The 21,263-nt window shown below is 54.0% G+C and overlaps 1 protein-coding gene across 1 annotated transcript; it reads left to right on the top strand.

The window, feature by feature from the left end:
• Positions 1-104: 104 nt before the first annotated feature.
• SARM1 (sterile alpha and TIR motif containing 1) lies at positions 105-17,433 on the top strand (the record flags this gene model as incomplete). Its single annotated transcript, XM_079725363.1, has 9 exons — positions 105-1,053; positions 5,708-6,323; positions 8,980-9,192; positions 9,499-9,590; positions 9,703-9,938; positions 12,103-12,205; positions 12,282-12,471; positions 17,105-17,226; positions 17,304-17,433. Exons 1-9 carry the CDS (start codon positions 584-586, stop codon positions 17,431-17,433), a joined length of 2,172 nt encoding a protein of 723 aa, XP_079581489.1. The 5' UTR covers positions 105-583.
• Positions 17,434-21,263: the final 3,830 nt, after the last annotated feature.

Genomic DNA, 21,263 nt, shown 5'->3' with positions numbered 1-21,263 from the left:
GTGTCATCCCAGTGTCTCCAACGTAAAACCGAAGCAGTCCTTCCGCCTCCCACCTCCTTCCCCTACAACCAGTTAGAGGGGGCAGGGGACGTGACTAGGGGGAGAGGCCTGGCCAGCGTGTGGGCGTAGCTGGAGAAGACTTGGGGGTGGGGCTACGCAGGCGGCAGGGGAGGAGCCCCTCGAGACCGAGAGGCGGGGCGTGGCTCCCTGACCACAGCTTCTCAGGGGCGGGGCTGCTGCAGAGCATCTCCGCGAACCTAGCCGGAACTGGAACCGCTCTTTGTTCTGGTTGCTGCTTTCTAGACCCTCCGGCCCCTGGATCCATTCCTCGCCTTCCCGCTCTCTCCTCCCGCCTGTCCCCTGCATCTGGGCCTGCATCCCCTTCCCCAACCTCTTCGTCCTATATCCTGCCCTCACCCCTCCCCAAAACTTCTGGTCGGTGCCCTTGCCTGTTACCCTTCTCTCCACCCTCCCTCTTGCATCTTCTTCCCCGTGGTCCCCTCTCGGTTCCTCCTTTTCCCAAGGTCTGGGTCGCTCCGCCCGGCCCCGCCTCTCCAGGGATGTCCCCTGAAACCCCGTGCCCATGGTCCTGACGCTGCTCCTCTCCGCCTACAAGCTGTGCCGCTTCTTCGCCATGTCGGGCCCACGGCCGGGCGCCGAGCGGCTAGCGGTGCCGGGGCCGGACGGGAGAGGCTGCGCTGGGCCGTGGTGGGCGGCGGGCGGCCGCGGGCCCCGCGAGGTGTCGCCAGGGGCGAGCACCGAGGTGCAGGGCGCCCTGGAGCGCGCGCTGCCCGAGCTGCAGCAGGCGCTGTCGGCTCTGAAGCAGGCAGGCGGCGTGCGGGCCGTGGGAGCCAGCCTAGCCGAGGTCTTCCAGCTGGTGGAGGAGGCCTGGCTGCTACCAGCCATGGGCCGCGAGGTAGCCCAGGGTCTGTGCGACGCCATCCGCCTGGACGGTGGTCTGGACCTGCTGCTGCGCCTGCTCCAGGCGCCGGAGCTGGAGACGCGCGTGCAGGCTGCCCGCCTGCTGGAGCAGATCCTGGTGGCAGAGAACCGGTGAGGGGGCCGGGTTGGGGCGGAGAGCGCCGCGTGGTGTAGGGTCGCAAGGGCGGTCGAGTGCCTCGGTCTCCAGTATGCCTCGCACTGTGCCTTTCCTGCCTCACCTCACAAACCCCTGCATTATATCCCTGTTCGGGACCAGCGTGTCCATTTTACAGATGAGGAAACTGAGCCCTGGGAAAGTTTAGTGACTTGCCCATAGTCACACAGTGAACTACTGGTGCGGCCAGGATGCACTCCCAGAACTGGTGGGGTGAGAAATGAGACAGAGAGGGGAGGAATGGAGTAGGAGGACAGGAATCTGTCCCTGGTTCTGAGGATGGAGCTGGAATCCCATTGCCAAAGCCCTATAAACCCACAGCCCTCCTCCCGATGGGCCTGGGTATCCTTCTGTGCTACCTTCGCTCCGCCATACCGTCTCGCTCCCACTAAAAGAGAAAGAGAACACATTGCTCAGAAAATAGGAGGGGGGACCCCTTTCCTCTTCCCCCAGGCTGAAATGAGTGCTGACCTAAGGTTATCTGCTGCCTTCATGCCACCCCCAGCAGTCCACTTCCTGCTTCCTCCTTTTTCATTTTGCTTCAGGTAACAGGACAGACATGATCTCATGCTGTGCCTGCTCATGGGAAACAGGATGGGTGTTTTCAGCTGGGATGGATGGTGGGGGAAGAGGAAACTGAGGTGTGGAGCTAGGCAGGGGCCAGAGTATGTGTTCTCTACATCTTCCCCACACGTGCCAAGATACAGTAGGTGGGGTCCAACTGAAGCCTTGTTGCTATGCTTCCCTGCCTCTTGGGATCTCCCCTGGAATATGAGGACCACTGACCCACTTCCTTGCCCCTCTAATGCTGGAGGAGACCAGGCTGTCACACTCCAGTCTCATGCTGAATTCTCGGGCCCTTCAGGTTTAGAAGGGTTTTGGAAGGGTCACTTTCCATTTATGAAGCTCTCAGAGGTGTGATGGGCATGGATTAGGGGCGTTTTCCTTGCCCTTTTCAAAAAGTAAAGATAACCTTGTGGATGGTGGAAATGATACAACTTTCAAAAGTGCATGAATGAAGCAATTTAAGTTGGGAGGCCAAGTTAGGATTCTGCTTGTTCAGTAAGTCATTAATCTTCTATCTAACAACAGGTGTCCTGTTGGGGATGGGCTGTGAATGTGGAGGGCTAGCAAATGGAGTGGGTGCTCACTGGATGTGGTGGGCTAGCACTGAAGGGCGTGTCCTGTAGGCCTGGTATGTGGGATAGGGCAGCTATAACTAGAACTCCTGGAGAATGGGTGCAGCCAACACCCTAAGAAGAGGAAGGCTGCAAGATGCAACTAGAACTGATATTTTTCAAGGTTGAAAACAACAATCCTCACCTGGTTCAGAATTACTGAGAAAGGAGGCACACTAACCGGTGTCTCTGGTCCCAAGGAACAACGTGCTGGTGTTGGCATCACTTCAGGACCAAGGACAGAACCCAGCAAGCCAGGTGCCGATCAAAATCCTCCCGGAGAAAGGCATAATCTCCCCACACCTCTGCACTGCTCCGAGAGGAGGCTGGGAGGGCAAGAAGGGAAGAGGGTGGTGACACACTGAGAATTTGTGTCTATGAAATTTTTTCCTTCCTCCACCGACCAAGTTCCTCATAAAGAAGGTTCTTCCATCAGTGCACCCACTCCTTTTGCCATTCCCTTTCCTGCAGCTCTCTTCTTCCCTGGGTGCTGCCACACTCACTGCCCGGGAGCCTAGGTCACAGCTTCACTGACCCTCAAATACCAGGAGAAGGCCAACAGGGTAGGGCCCTCTGAGCCTGGTCCCACCACACTCTTACTGCTAGCCCTCTAAAGTCACAGCCTGCCCCCTTCGGGAGACCATAATGAGGTTAAATGGCTTTCCCAAGAATACACAGTGAATAAGTGGAGGCGACAGGTTTTTTTTTTTTTTTGCGGTACGTGGGCCTCTCACTGTTGTGGCCTCTCCCGTTGCGGAGCACAGGCTCCAGACGCGCAGGCCCAGCGGCCATGGCTCACGGGCCCAGCCGCTCCGCGGCATGTGGGATCTTCCCGGACCGGGGCACGAACCCGCGTCCCCTGCATCGGCAGGCGAACTCCCAACCACTGTGCCACCAGGGAAGCCCGCGACAGGTTTTTAAAAGAAAGAAAGGAAAAGGAAAAAAAAAAAAAAAAACTATTGCACATAAATTCAAGTGCAAGGTACAAAAAAGATACACACTTAAACGTTCTTCTTTCTGTTCTTCACTGGAGGCAAACCGGTGAAACAAGTTTCTTGTACGTCTTTCCAGAGAGAGTCTCTGTATATACAAGCACTTGCATATATGTGTATATTATATATACAGGCTTATATATGTGTATATACGGACAATTTACCCCTCTTTCGGAGCTGTGATTTGAACCCAGACCCACAGCCTCTCAGACTGTAGAAGAATTGGGAATTGAGTGAATAAATCTCACAACTAGCACAGAGTTCAACTCTATAAAGGTGCCAAGTGCATAGGGAAAGGTGAGGGCTGGGGTTCAAGAAATGCACAATTGCACAGTTCCCTGGTGGCCTAGTGGTTAGGATTCCGGGCTTTCACCGCCATGGCCTGGGTTTGATCCCTGGTCGGGGAACTGAGATCCTGCAAGCCTCGCGGCCAAAAAAAAAAAAAAAAAAAGAAATGTGAATAAAGTCCTCTTTCGGAATTGATGTTCCTGAACATGCCCTTCCCTTCATTGAGCCTCAGGGGGGGTGTTGTTGGATTAGATGACTTCTTAAGCACTTCCTGGTTCTGATATTCTTGGAGTATATATAGTCAGATTGTTCTGGAAGCACAAAGTGCAGACGAAGGATCTTGAGCCCTGGAGACAGATAGATGTGAGTTCAAATCCCAGCTATGCCTCTCACCAGCTGTGTAACCTGGGCATGCCATGTAACCTCTCTGAGCTTTGGCTTTCTCCTTGGTTAAAGGAACAACTGCAGTGCCGTCTGCCCGAGTGGATGATTAGAACCCATCTGTTCCTTTGGGCTGCAGAGAAGTCCAGTGATCAGCTCAGCAAAGCTGCCCTGGCCTCAGGCCATGTTCTGGGCTCAGCTGGGCCCTGCAGTGGACACAAAGTCATAAGCACTGTGGTCACTGTGGTGCTCACTGGGCAAGGACTCCATAGCTGGCTGAGCCTATAAGTCTTTGAGGGACATCATTGGTGGAGGTCAGGACGACAGGACACTTTCACCTCTGCCTGGAGTGTGGCAGCTCTCCTGTCTGCTCTCTTGGCCTCCAAGCTCTCTCCCTTTGACCTGTCCTCCCCACAGCAGCCAGAGCGAGTTTCCTAAAACCCATGTGTGGCCAGGTCACTCCCCTTCCTGAAGCCCTTCAGTGACTCCCCATTTGCCATCAAGATGAAGTCCAGATGCTTTGAGATGACTCAAGAGGCCCCCAGGAGCTCTTTCCTCACTCTTCCCTTGAAACTTCCACCTCAACCACTTGAAGCAGCTTCTGCTTTTTGCCCGTTTAATGGGTGTAAAGTGATAGCTGGTTTAATTTTTATTTCTCTGATTACTAATGAATTAGAGTATCTCTATTTGCTTGTTAACATTTTGAATTTCCTTTTGTAAATTGCCCATTTGTGTCCTTTGCCCCTTTTCTGTTGGATTTACTGCCTTTTGCTTGTTGATTTGAATATGTATTTATATAGTCTATACATGAATCCCTCGTTGATTTTATATTTTTCCTTGTTTGTTTTAGACATTGCAGACATCTCTGGCTTTCTTTCTCTTCCTGGAACATGCCAAGCTCATCAGCCCTCGGGGCTTTTGTCCTTGCTGTTCTCTGTGCCTATTTTGCTCTTCTTCCAGATACTTGCAAGCAGGGGTCTCTGGACATTTAACTCGCAGATGTCACTTCCTCAGACATATCCCTCCACCCAGGCACTCTCCATCACAGCACCTGGTTTTGCTATCATTTTGGTCAGATAACTCTTATCCTGTTCATTCGCTGTTTACTTGCTTACTGTTTGGCTCCGTATTAGCTGTTATTAGCTCCAGTCTCTCCTAGGCACTGTTTAACTTCAGCCCCTATTGCAGCGCCTGGCACACAGTAAGTCCTCAATAAATGGTGTTTTGAATGAATGAATAAATACACCCCAGTCACATAGCATAGAGTGAAGAGAATTTTGATGAGATGAACATTTATTGAGTCTTTCCTATGTGCCAGGAACTGTGCCAAGCACTTTACATGCATTTTTACATTAGTTCTCGTAATAACTCTATGGGGTGGGTATTCACTTTATCCTATTTATGAGATGAGGAAACCAATAAAGATAAAGGAAAGTACCCAAGGTCCCACAGCTAGAAAACGGTAGAGAAGAAACCAGGACCCAGGAGATCTGCTCTAGAGCTAGAATTCTTAACCACTACGCATGCTGCTTCTCCAGGGGCGGGTGTCTGGGAAGAAATGGGTGTGGCCAGGATGGAGCACCCTTATAATCAGAGAAGTCTGGTTGTCCCAGGGCAGGAGATGAGGGAGGTGGAGGAGGCAGGGAGGACCAGACTCATGTCCTATTTGACGCTAGCAAGGCCCAGAAAGCATAAGTAACGAGGCCCTGGGTTAAGATAAGCACCCCGGGCTACGGCACCTCCACTTACTCCCTCCCGCTTTCCTTCGGCAGGGACCGAGTGGCGCGCATCGGGCTGGGCGTGATCCTGAACCTGGCAAAGGAGCGGGAGCCGGTGGAGCTGGCGCGGAGCGTGGCCGGCATTTTGGAGCACATGTTCAAGCACTCGGAGGAGACGTGCCAGCGGCTGGTGGCGGCCGGCGGCCTGGACGCGGTGCTGTACTGGTGCCGCCGCACGGACCCGCCGCTGCTCCGCCACTGCGCGCTGGCGCTGGCCAACTGCGCGCTGCACGGGGGCCAGGCGGCGCAGCGGCGCATGGTGGAGAAGCGCGCCGCCGAGTGGCTCTTCCCGCTCGCCTTCTCCGAGGACGAGCTGCTCCGACTGCACGCCTGCCTCGCCGTGGCGGTGCTGGCCACCAACAAGGAGGTGGAGCGCGAGGTGGAGCGCTCGGGCACGCTGGCCCTCGTGGAGCCGCTAGTGGCCTCACTGGACCCCGGCCGCTTCGCTCGCTGCCTGGTGGACGCCAGTGACACCAGCCAGGGCCGCGGGCCTGACGACCTGCAGCGCCTCGTGCCGCTGCTTGACTCGTCGCGCTTGGAGGCGCAGTGCATCGGGGCTTTCTATCTCTGTGCCGAGGCTGCCATCAAGAGTCTGCAGGGCAAGACCAAGGTGGGTGCGGGTGTGGGGTTGGGTGGGGAGGGGGTTAGAGAGAAACTGGGAAGGCTCCCCAGAGGAAATGACATTCAGCTGGGACTTGAGGGACTTCCCTGGCGGTCCATTCGTTAAGACTCCACGCTTCCACTGTAGGGGACACGGGCCCGAGATCAATCTCGGGTCGGGGAACTAAGATCCAGCATGCCGGTGGCACAGCCAAAAACAAAACAAAACAAAAACAAAAAACAAACAAACAAAAAAACTAGGACTTGAAATACACATGAGAGGTGAAATAAGGAGAAAGATGAGGGACCCATCATTCTGGCCTTGAAGGCAAGACCAAGGTTTTATGTAGGGGACATACATCTCTGTATGATCTCTGTGTTCCACAAAGATCACCCTGACTGCTGCATGGAGACGGGGTAGGCAAGGGTGAGGCTGCAGGCAGGGGGGTCAGATAGAAGGCCATGGCAGGGGGCAGCTGGGATGGGGGAGGTGAGGACCAGGGCATGACAGCAGAGGCAGAGAGAAGCAGATTCCAGAGGTACTGAAGAGACAGAGTTAGAACTTGGTGGGTGACTGGGTGAAGGAGAGCGAGCAGCTGAGGATACTCCTGGCTTTGGACACAGGCAACCCAGTGGATGGTGGCACCTGGTACTGAGATAAGGTGAACTGGGTGAGATAGTTTGAGGGTGGAGAGAAAGTGAGTTCAGTGGGACAGATGGAGTTTGAAGTGCCTGAGGGATGACAACCTCGGGTGCTCCAGTGGGCCATTCTGTCATTTGGGTCTGGAGTCCAGAAACAGATGGAGTGAACAGAGGCAGGACATCCATGGGTCAGCTAGATAACTCCCACCCGAGTCCCAAAGGGTCCCCAATCTCAGGACCTGATCTGCAGCCTTTGCCCTCTGCTTTAAATTGCTGTGTGACTGTGGGTACCTGGCTTCCCCTCTCTGGGCCTTTATGTGCCTCACTTTTTTTTTTTTTTTTAATGTGGGTTTTTTTTTTTTTTTTTTTACTATTTATTTATTTATTTGGTTGTGCTGGGTGTTAGTTGCAGCAGGCAGGCTCCTTAGTTGCGGCTGTGAGCTCCTTAGCTGTAGCATGCAAACTCTCATTTGCGGCATGCGTGTGGGTTCTAGTTCACTGACCAGGGATCAAACCCGGGCCCCCTGCATTGGGAATGCGGAGTCTTACCCTCTGTGCCACTAGGGAAGTCCCCATATGCCTCACTTTTGACCTCTGGAAAATTGAAGGAGTGGACCACAGTAGCAGTCCTTACCCTGGATGTGAGACTAGTAATAGTTAAATTATCGAAAGTTTCTGGTGTTAGTTTTTTAAATATTACAGAATTAAGATTATCCTATAATGTCACTCTCCCTCCTTTGTATTCCTCTGGAGGTTTGGGGCGTTAGTGACCGCTGGTGCACAGGGAGCGGTGCACACTGCATGGACCACCCTATCTGTACGACAGTGGTCATCTGGGGCTGGACAGGGGTCATCAGAGGAGTGTGTCTCACAGGTGATTGTCACCCATCACGTGTGTCCCCATAGATCCAGAAGAGACTGTTGTGTTAGGGGGTCTCTGAGGCCTCTTCCAAGGTCCAATGTTCTAGGAGCTTTTGATTCTCCTCTCTGCATGCCAGAGTTGGGCCATGGGAGGGCTGGCTTTACAAAACAGGCCATTCTGTTTTGGGAGGAGGGATTTAAAGGGAAGTAGGGAGTGAGGACTCCAAGGAGTGGGTCTTGGCAGCAGCCATGACCACCAGCTCTGGCACCTCTTTCCCAGCAAGGCCAAGTGAGCGCAGTTCAATATAGACATAGTGAGCCCTCACTCTGTACCCTGCAGTGTGCCAGTTATGGGACTCCAGGGGTGACTAAGACATGACCTCAGCTTACAGTCCAGTAGAAATTGCATTATCAATTAACAACAGTAGCATTCAGAGTGTAGCACAAGGCCTAACTGGAGGTATGGGCCAAGCTGTGGGGCAATCAAAGCAGGCTGCATGTTGGAGGTGCCAATCAATCTGGATCCAGTGGATGAGTAGGATTCCCACAAGCAGGCTAGAAGAACTAAGCGTCTGGGAACACCACAGGTTGAGGCCCAGAGGTGGGAGAGCCTCCATGGGTGGGTGGCTTGGTGAAGGGGGAGTAGAGTGGGGATTGGTGGGCAGGGGCTGCACTGTGCCAGGCCTGGCAGCCATACTGAGAACGCGACTTGATTTCAGGGCAGATGGAAGCTGTAGAGGGGAGGCATGAGAGGGACTTACCTGGTCAAGAGTTGAAGGAGGGCCTCCCTGGTGGCGCAGTGGTTGAGAGTCCGCCTGCCGATGCAGGGGACACGGGTTCGTGCCCCGGTCCGGGAAGATCCCACATGCCGCGGAGCGGCTGGGCCGGTGAGCCATGGCCGCTGAGCCTGCGCGTCCGGAGCCTGTGCTCCGCAACGGGAGAGGCCACAACAGTGAGAGGCCCGCGTACTGCAAAAAAAAAAAAAAGTTGAAGGAGCTTCTGGAGGGGGAATCCACAGGACCTGGTGATTTACTGGATGAAGGCAGGGCAAGGCCAGACGGTGGGGTTCTCAGCGGCGAGAAGAGGCGAGGGGAGGGACCAGGCACGTTTGGGGGCGGCTGGTGAATTGGCGGATCCAAGACATCCTCTCCGCACTTCCCCAGGTATTCAGCGACATAGGTGCCATCCAGAGCCTGAAACGCCTCGTCTCCTACTCCACTAATGGTACCACGTCGGCGCTGGCGAAGCGCGCGCTGCGCCTGCTGGGCGAGGAGGTGCCGCGGCCCATCCAGCCCAGCGTGGCCAGCTGGAAGGAAGCCGAGGTCCAGACATGGCTGCAGCAGATCGGCTTCTCCCAGTACTGCGAGAGCTTCCGGGTAGAGCCGCACGGGGTCGCCGACCGGCAGTCGGAGCAAGCGCATCCCCGAGGGCCGCGTGGCCGCTAGGGGCGCCCTGCACACAGGCGACCGCGCCCCATCCCGGCGCAGCACGCCAGCGGCACCAGGGTGGACTTTTGGGGGTGGGGAGCCTGTACTCAGTGTTTTTCGGGGTCATTCGGTTCTCATCTGGGTCCCATCCGCCTCCCCCACCGCCATCTCCAGGTCCCTGCTCTTGATCTTGCGCTGGGTGGGGTCCAAATGCTGAGGATGGGAGCCTTTCCTTACATCTGACCCCGCCTCCAGGAGCAGCAGGTGGATGGAGACCTGCTTCTGCGGCTCACGGATGAGGAACTCCAGACCGACCTGGGCATGAAGTCAGGCATCACCCGCAAGAGGTACGGAGCCTCCAGTCCGCATACTCCCCCGCCCCGGGCAGGTCTAACACCCCCTCCGCCTCTAGCCAGTGCCCAGTCAAGATCTCGGCATCCTCTCCTCCCTTGGGTGCAGATTCTTTAGGGAGCTCACGGAGCTCAAGACCTTCGCCAACTACGCTACATGCGACCGCAGCAACCTGGCTGACTGGCTGGGCAGCCTGGACTCGCGCTTCCGTCAATACACGTATGGCCTGGTCAGCTGTGGCCTGGACCGCTCCCTGCTGCACCGAGTGTCGGAGCAGCAGCTCCTGGAGGACTGCGGCATCCGCCTGGGCGTGCACCGCGCCCGCATCCTCACGGCCGCCAGAGGTCAGCCTGCCCACCTGGGCCCCTACCCCTGCCCCTGCCCCTGCCCTGGAGAGGTGAGGGGAGACACACGGTGGGGGGCTCAGAGCCTCACTGCAGGTTGATGGAGCATGTAGGCTGTGCTGCACTGGGCTCTGAGGATGCAGAGATGAATATGTTGCACTTGGCCCCCAAGCAGTTCCCAGTCTGGGGCTTCCCTGGTGGTGCAGTGGTGGAGAGTCCGCCTGCCGAGGCAGGGGACACGGGTTCGTGCCCCGGTCTGGGAAGATCCCACATGCCGCAGAGCGGCTGGGCCCGTGAGCCATGGCCGCTGAGCCTGCGTGTCCGGAGCCTGTGCTCCGCAACGGGAGAGGCCACAACAGTGAGAGGCCCGCTTACCGCAAAAAAAAATAAATGAAAAAAAAAGAAGTTCCCAGTCTGAGGTGGTAGGAGGGTGGGAGGAAGGCAGATGTATAAACAGGCACATGGCTGCAGGAGCTGGCATGCCCAGGACTCCAGTGGGAGCCTAGAGGAAGCACCACCTACCCTGTCCACCCAGGCCTAGGCTTTGGAGAGGAGAGGATGCCTGATCAGGTCTTGAAGGATGTGTTGGGGGTGGGGAAAAGAGTGGTGGCCTCAGGAACAGCAGCCCAGGCAGAGGGAGCCGTACATGCAAGTGTGGAGGTGAGACAGCCTGGGGGCTGGGTACAGGGGATGTGGGCGGGAAGACAGAGGGCTTATCCTGTTAGTCCATAGCTGACAAAGTATGGGTGCTTTAGGGAGGTCGTGAGAGCAGAGTGGATCCTAGGGCTCTAGCAGCCCTCTTGATTTATTAATTTAATTTACTAATTTACTATTTGGCTAATATTTATTGTCTATTACTAGAGGCCAGGTCCTGATTAAGTTTTTAACAGATATTATCTCATTAATTTCTACATCCATTCTGTGCAGTGGGTGTTTGTTTTTTTAAAGTCAGCTTTTAAAACTTTTTAAAGAATAAAAGTGGTATAATTTAACTTAAAAGTGTCCAGTTTGAACAGTTTTGAATGTATACCCCTGTGTAACCATCATCATAATCAAAGATAAAGGCCAGTTCCATCGTGGGTGTTAATTTTACAGATGATGAAACTGAGATTTAAATTCATTTTGTAAGGTTATAAGTGATTAAATGACAGAACTGGGATCTCAACCTCTGCCTTTATACCTCGTAAAGAGACAAACGTTGTCTGTGACTGTTGTCTGAATGCTGTAAGATGGGTTCTTTTCATGCATGCATGCATTCAATAAGTATGTACTAAGCTCCCACAGGGGACAAGGGACTGGGCTTTGGCCCCATTCTTTTGCTTCAACCAAAGCAGATTAACTTCTATCATTTTTACATTGCAGCTCTCAATAAATCCCCAAGATTTAATTTTTTAAAAACAAGAGGCTGCTACAGCAAAAACGGCTTACAAACACCTCCTGTAGGGAGTAGGGAGCCATGCACCGTTTTGAAGTGGGGGCAATGACACACTCAGATTTGGATTTTAAGCAGAGCTCTCTGGTGCCTGCGGCAAACAGATTAGACTGGGCAGGTGTGGATCTGGAGAGACCACTGAGGATGCTGGAGTTGGGGGCCTGGACACAGGGACGGCCCTGAGGCTGGAGTCCAGGATGTTAGTAGGTAGAATCCACAGAGCATGGTGCCTGATCCTGAGCATTGAATGTCAGCTCCATGAGGGCAGGGTTTGTTTTGTTCATTGCTGTATCCCAAGCACTAAGAATAGTGCCTGGCACACAGCACTTAGTAAATATTTGTTGAATGAATGAATGAGAGGCAGGAGTTGAGGCTGATACCCAGGTTTCTGGCTTTGGTGGGAGACTAGGAAGAAGGGGGGTCTGGGGAGGATTTGGGATGGGTTGGGTTTGGAGTACCTGTGGGCAGCTGGCTGTGCAGGTCTGGAGCTCTAGAGAGAGGGCAGTGCTGGAGGTGTCCCCAGAACACAATGCCTGCCTCCTGAGAGGGCCTCACTGATAGTTTGCAGCCTGCCTTCCTGTAGGCCCCATCTCTCCACCTCTCTGACCCTTTTTGGAGCAAGCCACCCTGCCTGGGCTGGGCTGAGAGGGCTGGGTGTGCAGGAGATGATGTACCTCGTGGTGAATGATGGGGAAGGCCCACCCTCACCAAGCCGTCTCTTGTCTGCTTCAGAAATGCTACACTCCCCACTGCCCTGCACCGGCTGCAAGCCCAGCGGGGACACCCCAGACGTCTTCATCAGCTACCGCCGGAACTCAGGCTCCCAGCTCGCCAGGTGGGGAGAGGCGGACAGGCAGGCTGCCTGGGGCCTTGTGGGGAGGCCATGGTAGTGACACGGGACCTCTTTGCAGCCTCCTGAAGGTACACCTGCAGCTGCACGGCTTCAGTGTCTTCATTGATGTGGAGAAGCTGGAAGCGGGCAAGTTCGAGGACAAGCTCATCCAGAGTATCATGGGTGCCCGCAATTTTGTGCTGGTTTTGTCAGCTGGGGCTCTGGACAAGTGCATGCAGGACCACGACTGCAAGGACTGGGTGCACAAGGTAAGTGCTGGCCTCTGTGGTCCCAGCATTGGCCTGTGGCCCAGGGCACAGGGTCCCCGTTTCATTCTTTCTCACCTGCATATACTCCAGCAACCTCCATAGCCCAGCTGGAAGTCAGGAGCCATGGCTCTGACTGTAATAGGACTTTAGCAACTTACTTAGGCTCTCCGAGCCGCAGTTTTCTCATCTACAAAATGGGCGTAACTTACCTGTCCTATTCACCTCGTAGAATTGTTGTGAGGGTCAGAGAGGGATGAACACGCTTTGAAAAATAACCTCTGTGAGGGAAGGGGGGCAGGAGAGCATAGTGACAGGCACCGTGGAATGGTTAAGAGCACAAAGCTGTGAGTTTAAATCCCGGCTCTGGCTTTGGGCAAGTTACTTAACCCTAATGAGCTTCATGTTTATCACCTGGAAAGTGGGATCGTTATAGTACCTAACTCCCTAGGATATTGTTAGAAAGATTAAAAGAGGTAAAATCTGTGAAGTGCTTAGCAGAATGCCTGGCACATAAGAACTGCTGTATGATAGCAGCAATTACTATTATTAATATAATTATTGTGAGTACTACCACTGTTTAATTCCCCATTGTATCCTGAGTGCCTAACGCATAGTAAAAACTTATTGGGAACTTGTAGAATGGATGGATGGATCTGTATCACATCTGTAGGTTGTTCATCGTTACTCGTTAGTCAGCAGGAATTGAGGCCAGGGCAAAGGGAAGCAGTTGTCATATGGATAGGGCCCTTGTCCTAAAGCAGCTAAGGAGACAAGAATATGCCCAGAATGACTAGATCATACATAAATTGGTGTCAACGTAAAGCCGGGTAGGCGAACCTCTTACTAGCTATAAGAATATGGAGAAAGGAAAAAAACATCAAGGGCTGGAATAATCCGGGGAGGCTTCGAGGAGGAAGCAGAACTTGAGAAGAGTCTTAAGAATTTAGGCCAGTGGAAGAGAAGGCATCTCAGACAGGGCAACAGCAGGAGCAAAGTAGGCATGAGAAGGGTGCCAGAAACCTGCATTATCACTGGTATTGCCTTCTCCATTTTACGGATGAAGAAACCAAGGCTCAGAGAAGTAGAATAATTTTTCCCATGGCCACACTGCTGGGGCAGAAATCAGAACTGGGCTTTGAACTCCTGTCTATCTGCCTCCAAAGCCCATGCTCTTTCTTAGGATCCAGCTTTGTCCTATGACTCAGATCTGAGGGGTGGGAGGGGAGGTGGTGAGATAGGATTGGAATCAGCTGACACCAGAGTGACTGTCTGCATCTCTTCCCAACACCGAGTTCAGTGACGTCACGCCAGAAGCTTGAAATCAGCCATGGTGTGAGTAGTTACACTAAAGAAATTGGTAAAAACTACAAATCAGGATTTTATTTGTTTGGTTGTTTTTTCCCCCTCTGGAGAGCTAGTTGTTAAACATGTACCAGCACACCACTGGCTGCATAAGAACTAAGAAACCAGGTTCCTAAAGGCAGGGAGAAGACCTGTGCTGAAAGCACTGGCAAAAGGGATCCCATGAGGGCAGTGATGCCATACCAGTGGGTTTTAGGGAGAAGGCTCCACACTAGGGTGCAGCCTAGGTTGACAGTGGGGAAGAGGGTCAGGCCCCAGAGGCCGTGTAGGAGGGTCTGAATACTGGGTTTGGTTTGGGGAGGGGATGCTGGGTCAGAGAGACACCCTGGAGGATCGTGGCTTAGAGCAGGTGGCAGGCGGCCTTCTGAGAGAAAGAGAGGAGTGTCTGTGAGCTCTGTGAGAGCTCAGACCTTGCCTTGTTCATGCTGCATCCCCGATGCCTAAAACCATGCATGGTACAAAGTAGGCTCTTGAAGAGTTTTTAGAATAATTGAATCAATGATTAAATAGATGAGTGATTCTGATAAAGCTGAGATGGCTGGGAGAAACATACGTATCTACTAGGTTTACTAGGTCAGAAGACGCAACTCTAATCAAGTTTTCATATTTAACTGGCTTCATGATCTTGAACGAGCCATTATGCCTGTCTTGGCCAGCCTCTGAATCGGTACAGTGAGCAGTGTGCTGTCTTTGCTTCTGTGTAATTCTGGATGAAACAAATGTCTAAAGGTTCCCACATAAGTTGCTGCAGGGCCAGAATTCATCCAAGTGCTCAGCAGAGAGGCAGAGGGCTTGGTTGAAATAGCCTTGGACTTGGAATCTGAGTGCTTGAGTCAGAGACCTGGCCCCCTCCTGGGCTGGGCGTGTATGTGCCTTGGGAGCAAGTCCCTCCCCTTCGCTGGGCTTCCTTCTTCTCAGTTGTAAAATGGAGAGGTGCCCCAGAAGCCAATCAGGGTTGAAGTTATGCAGATTCCTTCCCCAGGAAGGTTCTGCTCCACGAGGGTGCCTGGCGTCCATCACCGTCCCAGCCAACTGCAAGGAGGGAGGAGCGGGCAGGTGGTGGGAGCCTTTGCCTTGGACCAGTCCCAAAGGCTCCATCAGCCCTCCTTGGTTGTTTTTAGTGCTGAATTGCCTCTGGTTTTAAAACTGCTTTCCTCAAAGCCACATTTAGTGGGTAATCAATATGGAAAACCACAAGTGAACTGCACTCAAAAAGTCCAATCCTTGTGGTACCCCCTTGAAAGGAAAAAAACGTTCAATAAGCACTTACCAGAGCACCCATTAATAGCAATATCCTCAGAACAACCTAGTGAGGTAAGTTTTATTATCCCCACTTTACAGAGGAGGAAGTAATAACACTTGTTATTTATTAAGCATACACTGCATGCTAGTCGCTAGTCTAACCACTTGCCATGGGATAGCACAGTTATTTCTCCCAGCAATCCTATAAGATAGGGACTATCATTAACCCTATTTTAGAAATTAGAAAACAGAGGCTTTGAGAGCCTGTTGTTTTTGCCTCAAATGACAGAGCCTGTGTCAGAGACTTGATGTGAACCCAGATCTGATGATTCCAGAGCGCAACCCCTAAATGCTATGCTGTCTCATTCATTCATTCATTCATTCAGCCAGTCAGCTGTTAAGTATTTAGCAAAGGCAGACTACAGGCAAGGCTTTGAAAGATCCTGAAAGATGTGAAAGATCCTGAGATACAAGGTGAGTGAAACCTGGACATGGTTCCCACCTTTATGTCTGGTGGGGAAGACAGATATTAAGTAAATTACTCATTAGTGAATTTAAATTTGTAAGTGTAGCATGTGATGCGGAGCCTATGAGAACCTATAACAGGGGATCTGACCTGGTCAGGAAGTGAGGGAAGACTTCCCTAGGAAATTTGATTGAGCTCAGATCAGAGAAATGAGTTGGTATTAGCTAGGTGAAACGGCAGGGAAGAGTGTTCTAGTCAGAGGAAGCAGCATGTGCAAAGGCCCTGTGGAGGGAGGGAGGTAGCCAATCTAAGGGACTGCAAGGTCTGTGTGGCTGGGAGGACGGCACAGGGATAGAGTTTGAGAAGTGAGCTGTGGCCAACCGCACAGAGCCTTGAGCTTTATTCGAAGAGCCATGTAGAGTCGTGAAGTTTTAAGTAGGGGGGGTGACATGATCAGATTTGCATTTTGCAAAGAGTAGCTAGGTGAAGGGGCAACATGGAGAATGAATTAGAGGAGGCAAGAATGGATGAGAAGAGACCTGGTAGGGGCTAATGGTAATACGGGGTTGGAGCAGGGTACCGGTGGGGGTGGAGGTGGAGAAAAATGAGAGGATTTGAGAAATAAGTAAGGACTACAGCTGGCAGGGCTCAGGATGGATCAGTTTGGATGCAGGGGGTGTGATGTACTTCTTGACACCAAATTTGTGTGGGCTTTTTCCCATACCAACAACCAGTTCTCCATTTCACCAGCACCAACTGGCTGTCCCACAATTCAATTCAGTTCTGACACTAACTACCCACCGGGAGCCAGTGTCAGACTCCATGGTTTAAGGGATCAGTCTCACAAGTCTGCCCTCACTTCAGACCCAGTCGCAAGGCCCAGGCCACCTGCACTGCTGTCTGACTCAGCTACAAATGCAGGGGTTCCTATGACCACCCCCCTCAGGCTCAATAATTTGCTAGAATGACATGCAGAATTCAGGAAAGCACTTTACTTAACTATTACTGGTTCATTTTAAAAGATACAACTCAGGAACATCCAAATGGAAGAGATGCACAGGGCAAAGTAAGGGGGGGTGGGAGCGTGGGCAGGGCTTCCATGCCCTCTCCGGGCCACCCTCTCCACACCTAGATGTGTTCACCAACCTACCGGTCCTTAGGGGTTTTATGGAGGTCTCATCATGTAGGCGTGATTAAGTCATTGGTGAGTGAACTCAGTCTCCAGCCCCTTTCCCCTTCCTGGAGGTGAGGGGGCACTGAAAGTTCCAACCCTCTAATCACAGCTTAGTCTTCCTGGCCACCAGCCCCCATCCTGAAGCTGTTCGGCACAGCCCCACCCACCAGGTCATGCGAGAGGGCTTTAGGAGCTCTGTACCGAGAACCTGGAACAAAGGGCAAATGTAGATTTATCATACCACAGGGGATGAGGGAGAAGTCAACGTGGACTTCATGGCCAACATGCCCCCTTGGGCTCGCCTGGCCCCGAGGTCCCTGGATGGGGCCCGCGTGTCCTCCTCTTCCCCTCTTCTTTTTTTTTTTTTTTTCCCCCTCTTCTTTCTCTAGGAGATTGTGACTGCTTTGAACTGTGGCAAGAACATCGTGCCCGTCATTGATGGATTCCAGTGGCCAGAGCCCCAGGCCCTGCCCGAGGACATGCAGGCTGTGCTCACCTTCAATGGCATCAAGTGAGAAGGGGGCGGGGCGGGTTACACGGGCCCCCAGCCAGCAGCTCCCTCTGACCCACCAGCCTCTGCACCCACAGGTGGTCCCACGAGTACCAGGAGGCCACCATTGAGAAGATCATCCGCTTCCTGCAGGGCCGCTCCTCCCGGGACTCATCTGCGGGCTCTGACACCAGTTTGGAGGGTGCTGTACCCCTGGGCCCCGTTTAACCAGTCCCTAATTCCCAAGCCCTGCCGTGACCCCCCATTTCCATCATCCGCCCAATGGAACAGCTCCTCAAACTGGCTTCCCTGGGCTGAGACAGCCTGGGCTCTTCTCAGGAAATGGCTCTCTGCCTCCCCCAACCCTCACCGTCCACCTCAAACCCAGCTTCCTCAGTATCTGGAAAGGGAAGGGAAGCCAGGCACTGGGGGTGCTAAGACCTCCCCTAGGCCCTGCCCCCAGGTCCTGTCTCGGGCGTGGGAGGGTCATTGCTCAGCTCTGGAGACTCTGGAGAATGAGGGTGTGCTGCATGCTAACCCCTCTCCTGCCCTACCAGCAGCCAGCTTGAGTAGAGTGAAGGCAGGCAGCCTCGGGCAGGGCTCAGTGCAATGGCCAACCCTCCCCACCAAGCAAGGGCTCGGGCCCGGGAGCCAGCTAGGGATGAGAGGCTAGCCATGGCTCTCCACCGAGACTGCGCCTGGCCCCTGGGCTCACCACTTCCTGCCATCCTGTGGCCTTGCCCTGTAACCACTCAGTGCCCTTAGCTAGCCTGGTCTGGTCCCAGGTCCACTCCCAGCCTTCCTGATGTGCAGCCTCCTTTGCCACATCTGGGGTCAGGCTGAGACTGAGCCGGCCCTCACTCTGGCTGGTCTGCAGCCGCGGCCAGTGCTCACTGGTGCATGGGAGCCCCCTGCTTGAGGCCGAGCAGGGGACGCTGCTTCTCGAAGAGCAGCTAGCCACCCTACCTAGCCTTGGTGCTGTGCGCCAGGCCTCTGCCCAGCATGGCCCAGCTTCCTTCCTCAGCCCCTCACCCGTCCAAGGCTGCCCCCGCACTGGCTCAGGGGGAGCTGGGGCGAGGCAGCCCCACTGTGGCAGCAGCAGTAGCCTGGGCAGAACCTGTAGCTCCCTGGGAAGAGGCAAGATCCTGAAGAAGGGCAAGGGGTGCATTCGAATCGCCTGGGAATTTTGTTAAAATCCCGTTCAGGACACCTGGGGTGGGGCCCGAGTTCCTGCATTTCTCACAAACTCCCACTTGGGCTGAAGCTGGTGATCAAGGAATGATACCTTAGGAAGCAAGACTGAAACACAAATGCCTCACAAACGTTGGCCATTTCCCTGACACTTCACTCCATGGTCTCTAATCATCAGAGCAGCCTTACCTGGTATTATCTCCATCTTATAGAGAAGGAACTGAATGTCGTGCCCAGTTTCCCAAGTCACCAGTGGCAGCCCCAGGACCCAGACCTGGCCTCCTGGCGCTCAGTCCACTGCCGGGGGGACTCTACTGAGAATCATCCTGGAGGCTGCACCCTGGGCAGGGCTGTTGCTCCACCGACGGCTGGCTTCCCTCTTGCCCCAAAGAATCTAGCCGTGGGGGGACGGGCTTCCACAACAGAAGGCTGACTCAGGGGCTGTAAAGAAATAACTGAGCAGGAGTGTCCCTTGGCCCCTTCCTCCACCAGGGTAGGAGAGCAAGAAAGCATCCTCCTTCCAATAAATGCAGGCTCCAGCTAATGGGCTCCGCGGGCACCTGCCCTGCCCCTCCCCTCCTGAGGGCAGTGGGTTCACACCTGAAGGCTGGCTCAGCTCCCAGAGCCGCCTCCTGCAGGTGCCGGCCAGGCCCCTCGGAGCTCTTGAGCCACATCGTCAGAAAGTCAAAGGTCTCGCTCCAGGCCTGGGACTCCTTCCTTCCACTTGCCTCCCTGCCAAAGGTACTGCCTCCAGCCGGTCCTCTGACTGCACTTGACCCTTTTCCTCCTTGCCGCACGAATGCCCACCGGTGCCCTGGATACAATGGTGACTGAGGCAGACTGGATGTTGCCCTCAAGAGCAGAGACAATAACAATACAGTGTGATGAGTCTCCTCCAGGGGAAGCCTTCTGTGTTTTTGTCCCCAGTCAGTCCCACTCCCTCCTGAGGTCCCTCACGGGCAGTACTCAGAGAGGCTGCCCAGCACTGTTTCTATTTCTCTTTGGCACACTCTACTGCTGCCTGCCTCCTGTCTCTCTGGGGAATCCCAGCCCAGCCTCTGGGCCCCACCGGAGCAGCTGAAGTGACGACCTTCCCCTGGCCAGGTCAGCGTGTTCAGGGGCCAGCCTCCCCTGCCGTTAACAAACACTGCCCAGATCGCAGCCAGGGCAGGCACCCTGGCCCGCACCTTCCACCTAGGCCTGGTCTCACAGGGCCGGTCCTGAGACAAAGGGCTGAGAAACAGCCTTTCACCACCCGCCCCCCAGCCTGCTCTGACACTGCAGCCTGGTCTGCGGGGTCAGGGTTTTCTGCTTGGCTGGGCTGTAGCTGCTGCTCCCAGGTCGGGGCTGAGTCAGCCTCACCCCACCCCTCTCCAAGACCAAGAATTGCTCATGACCAAGAAACACTCAAAAGTCAAAAGTCCAGCTCCAACTCATTTATCCTTCCCCTAGGTCCATGAATAGAGGCATTCCATTCTAGAATGTATGAGACTGGAAGGATCTTAAAACAGTATTTAATCTAGTGTTTCCTAACTTGTCCAACCATCATCAGACAATTAGAGGCATTGCTGATCTAACCCTTCGTAGAGGGCCTTGCTCAAGGCCACACGAACCAGAGGCAATGCCCGTAGTAGAGCCTGGGCCTGAGGCCAGCCCAGAGCCTTTTTCCTACCATCCTCACTGCTGGGACAGTCAGTGGAGGGGGCCTCTCCTTGCTTGATCTCCCAATGACAGGGAACAGTGAGATGGGAATCTGGAAACAGGCCCAGGCTACAGAGGGCCACAGCTGACCCTAGTTTGCCCTGGGCCACCCCCATTTTACCTGCATGATTTCTAGCCAGAAAACTGGCTAGGAGGGCAGGTGAGAGAGAATGAGGGTAGAAATACCAGCAGGGGGCCATGCCCTGTGGCCAATTCTGTTTTGAAGAGTCAAGTGTCATCTGATTTGTTTGGGGGCTTATGGCCCTCATCAAAGCCAGTGCCTTAATACCGAATCCCATTCTGCCTTTCAACTTCAGGTCCAGGCTTTCCTAACACCCTAGAAATGGGCCCCTCATTCTCTGGGGAGTCGGGCCCATCTCCAGGTTCCTGTTGAGCTACAGATGCTCGAGGGATGGTGTCAGCACATGGCCCTGCTGAAATGCCCAGCAATGGGAGGTGTTAGAGGGCTGAGTGGTAACAAAAACTGATTCTGCTTGGTTTGGTGTAGCCAGGAAGACCAGGGCAAGGTGTCTTCAGGGAGTAGATCTCTGACCCTGAGGAATGAGCGGCCAGGGCTCTGCCCGGAGCTTCTCTGCTGACCTGATGCAAGCGTGGCAGCCCTTCGCCTCCCAGCAGCTCCGGAGAAAAGAATGGGCAGTCAGATGAGGACTGAGCTGGCCACGCCCAGTACCAATCCCATGGCAACCCAGGGGCCCCTGTCCCTTCCAGCAGCCACTGCTGTCTGACCTACGGTGGGCAAACTAGGAACAGGAAAACAGAAGGCCCCACAGCCCAATGCCTTGGGGGCCGGAAGGTTCATTCCAGGATGATTATACAGACTTCTTATTATGATTGGCACTGCTAAGCCCAGGGGATTGATTCCCACGCGGAGATAGCAGCACTCTCCCTCCAGGTGGCACCAAGTCCCTCCCACAACCCTCCCTCCCCCCAAAGCTGGCACTGACCAGTGGTACCGGATTCATCACTAAGGAGTGACTGGTAGCTGCTTGGCCGTGAACTGAGCACTGTGAGCTGCACAGTTTGGGCTGGAAGCAGAGGTGCTACCCTCATGCTTCAACTGGTCCCTCCAGCAGGACCTCTCCTCTCCCCTGGAGGGTTCTATGTGATTGATGAACTAAAGGGTAAACAGATCCCTGTTCCAAATG

Source organism: Hyperoodon ampullatus, assembly GCF_949752795.1.
Source record: "Hyperoodon ampullatus genome assembly, chromosome: 19".
In the NCBI taxonomy this organism is placed as follows: Eukaryota; Metazoa; Chordata; class Mammalia; order Artiodactyla; family Ziphiidae; genus Hyperoodon; species Hyperoodon ampullatus.
The sequence above is the reverse complement of the archived record's forward strand: the minus strand, read 5'-3'. Positions and strand labels throughout refer to the sequence as shown.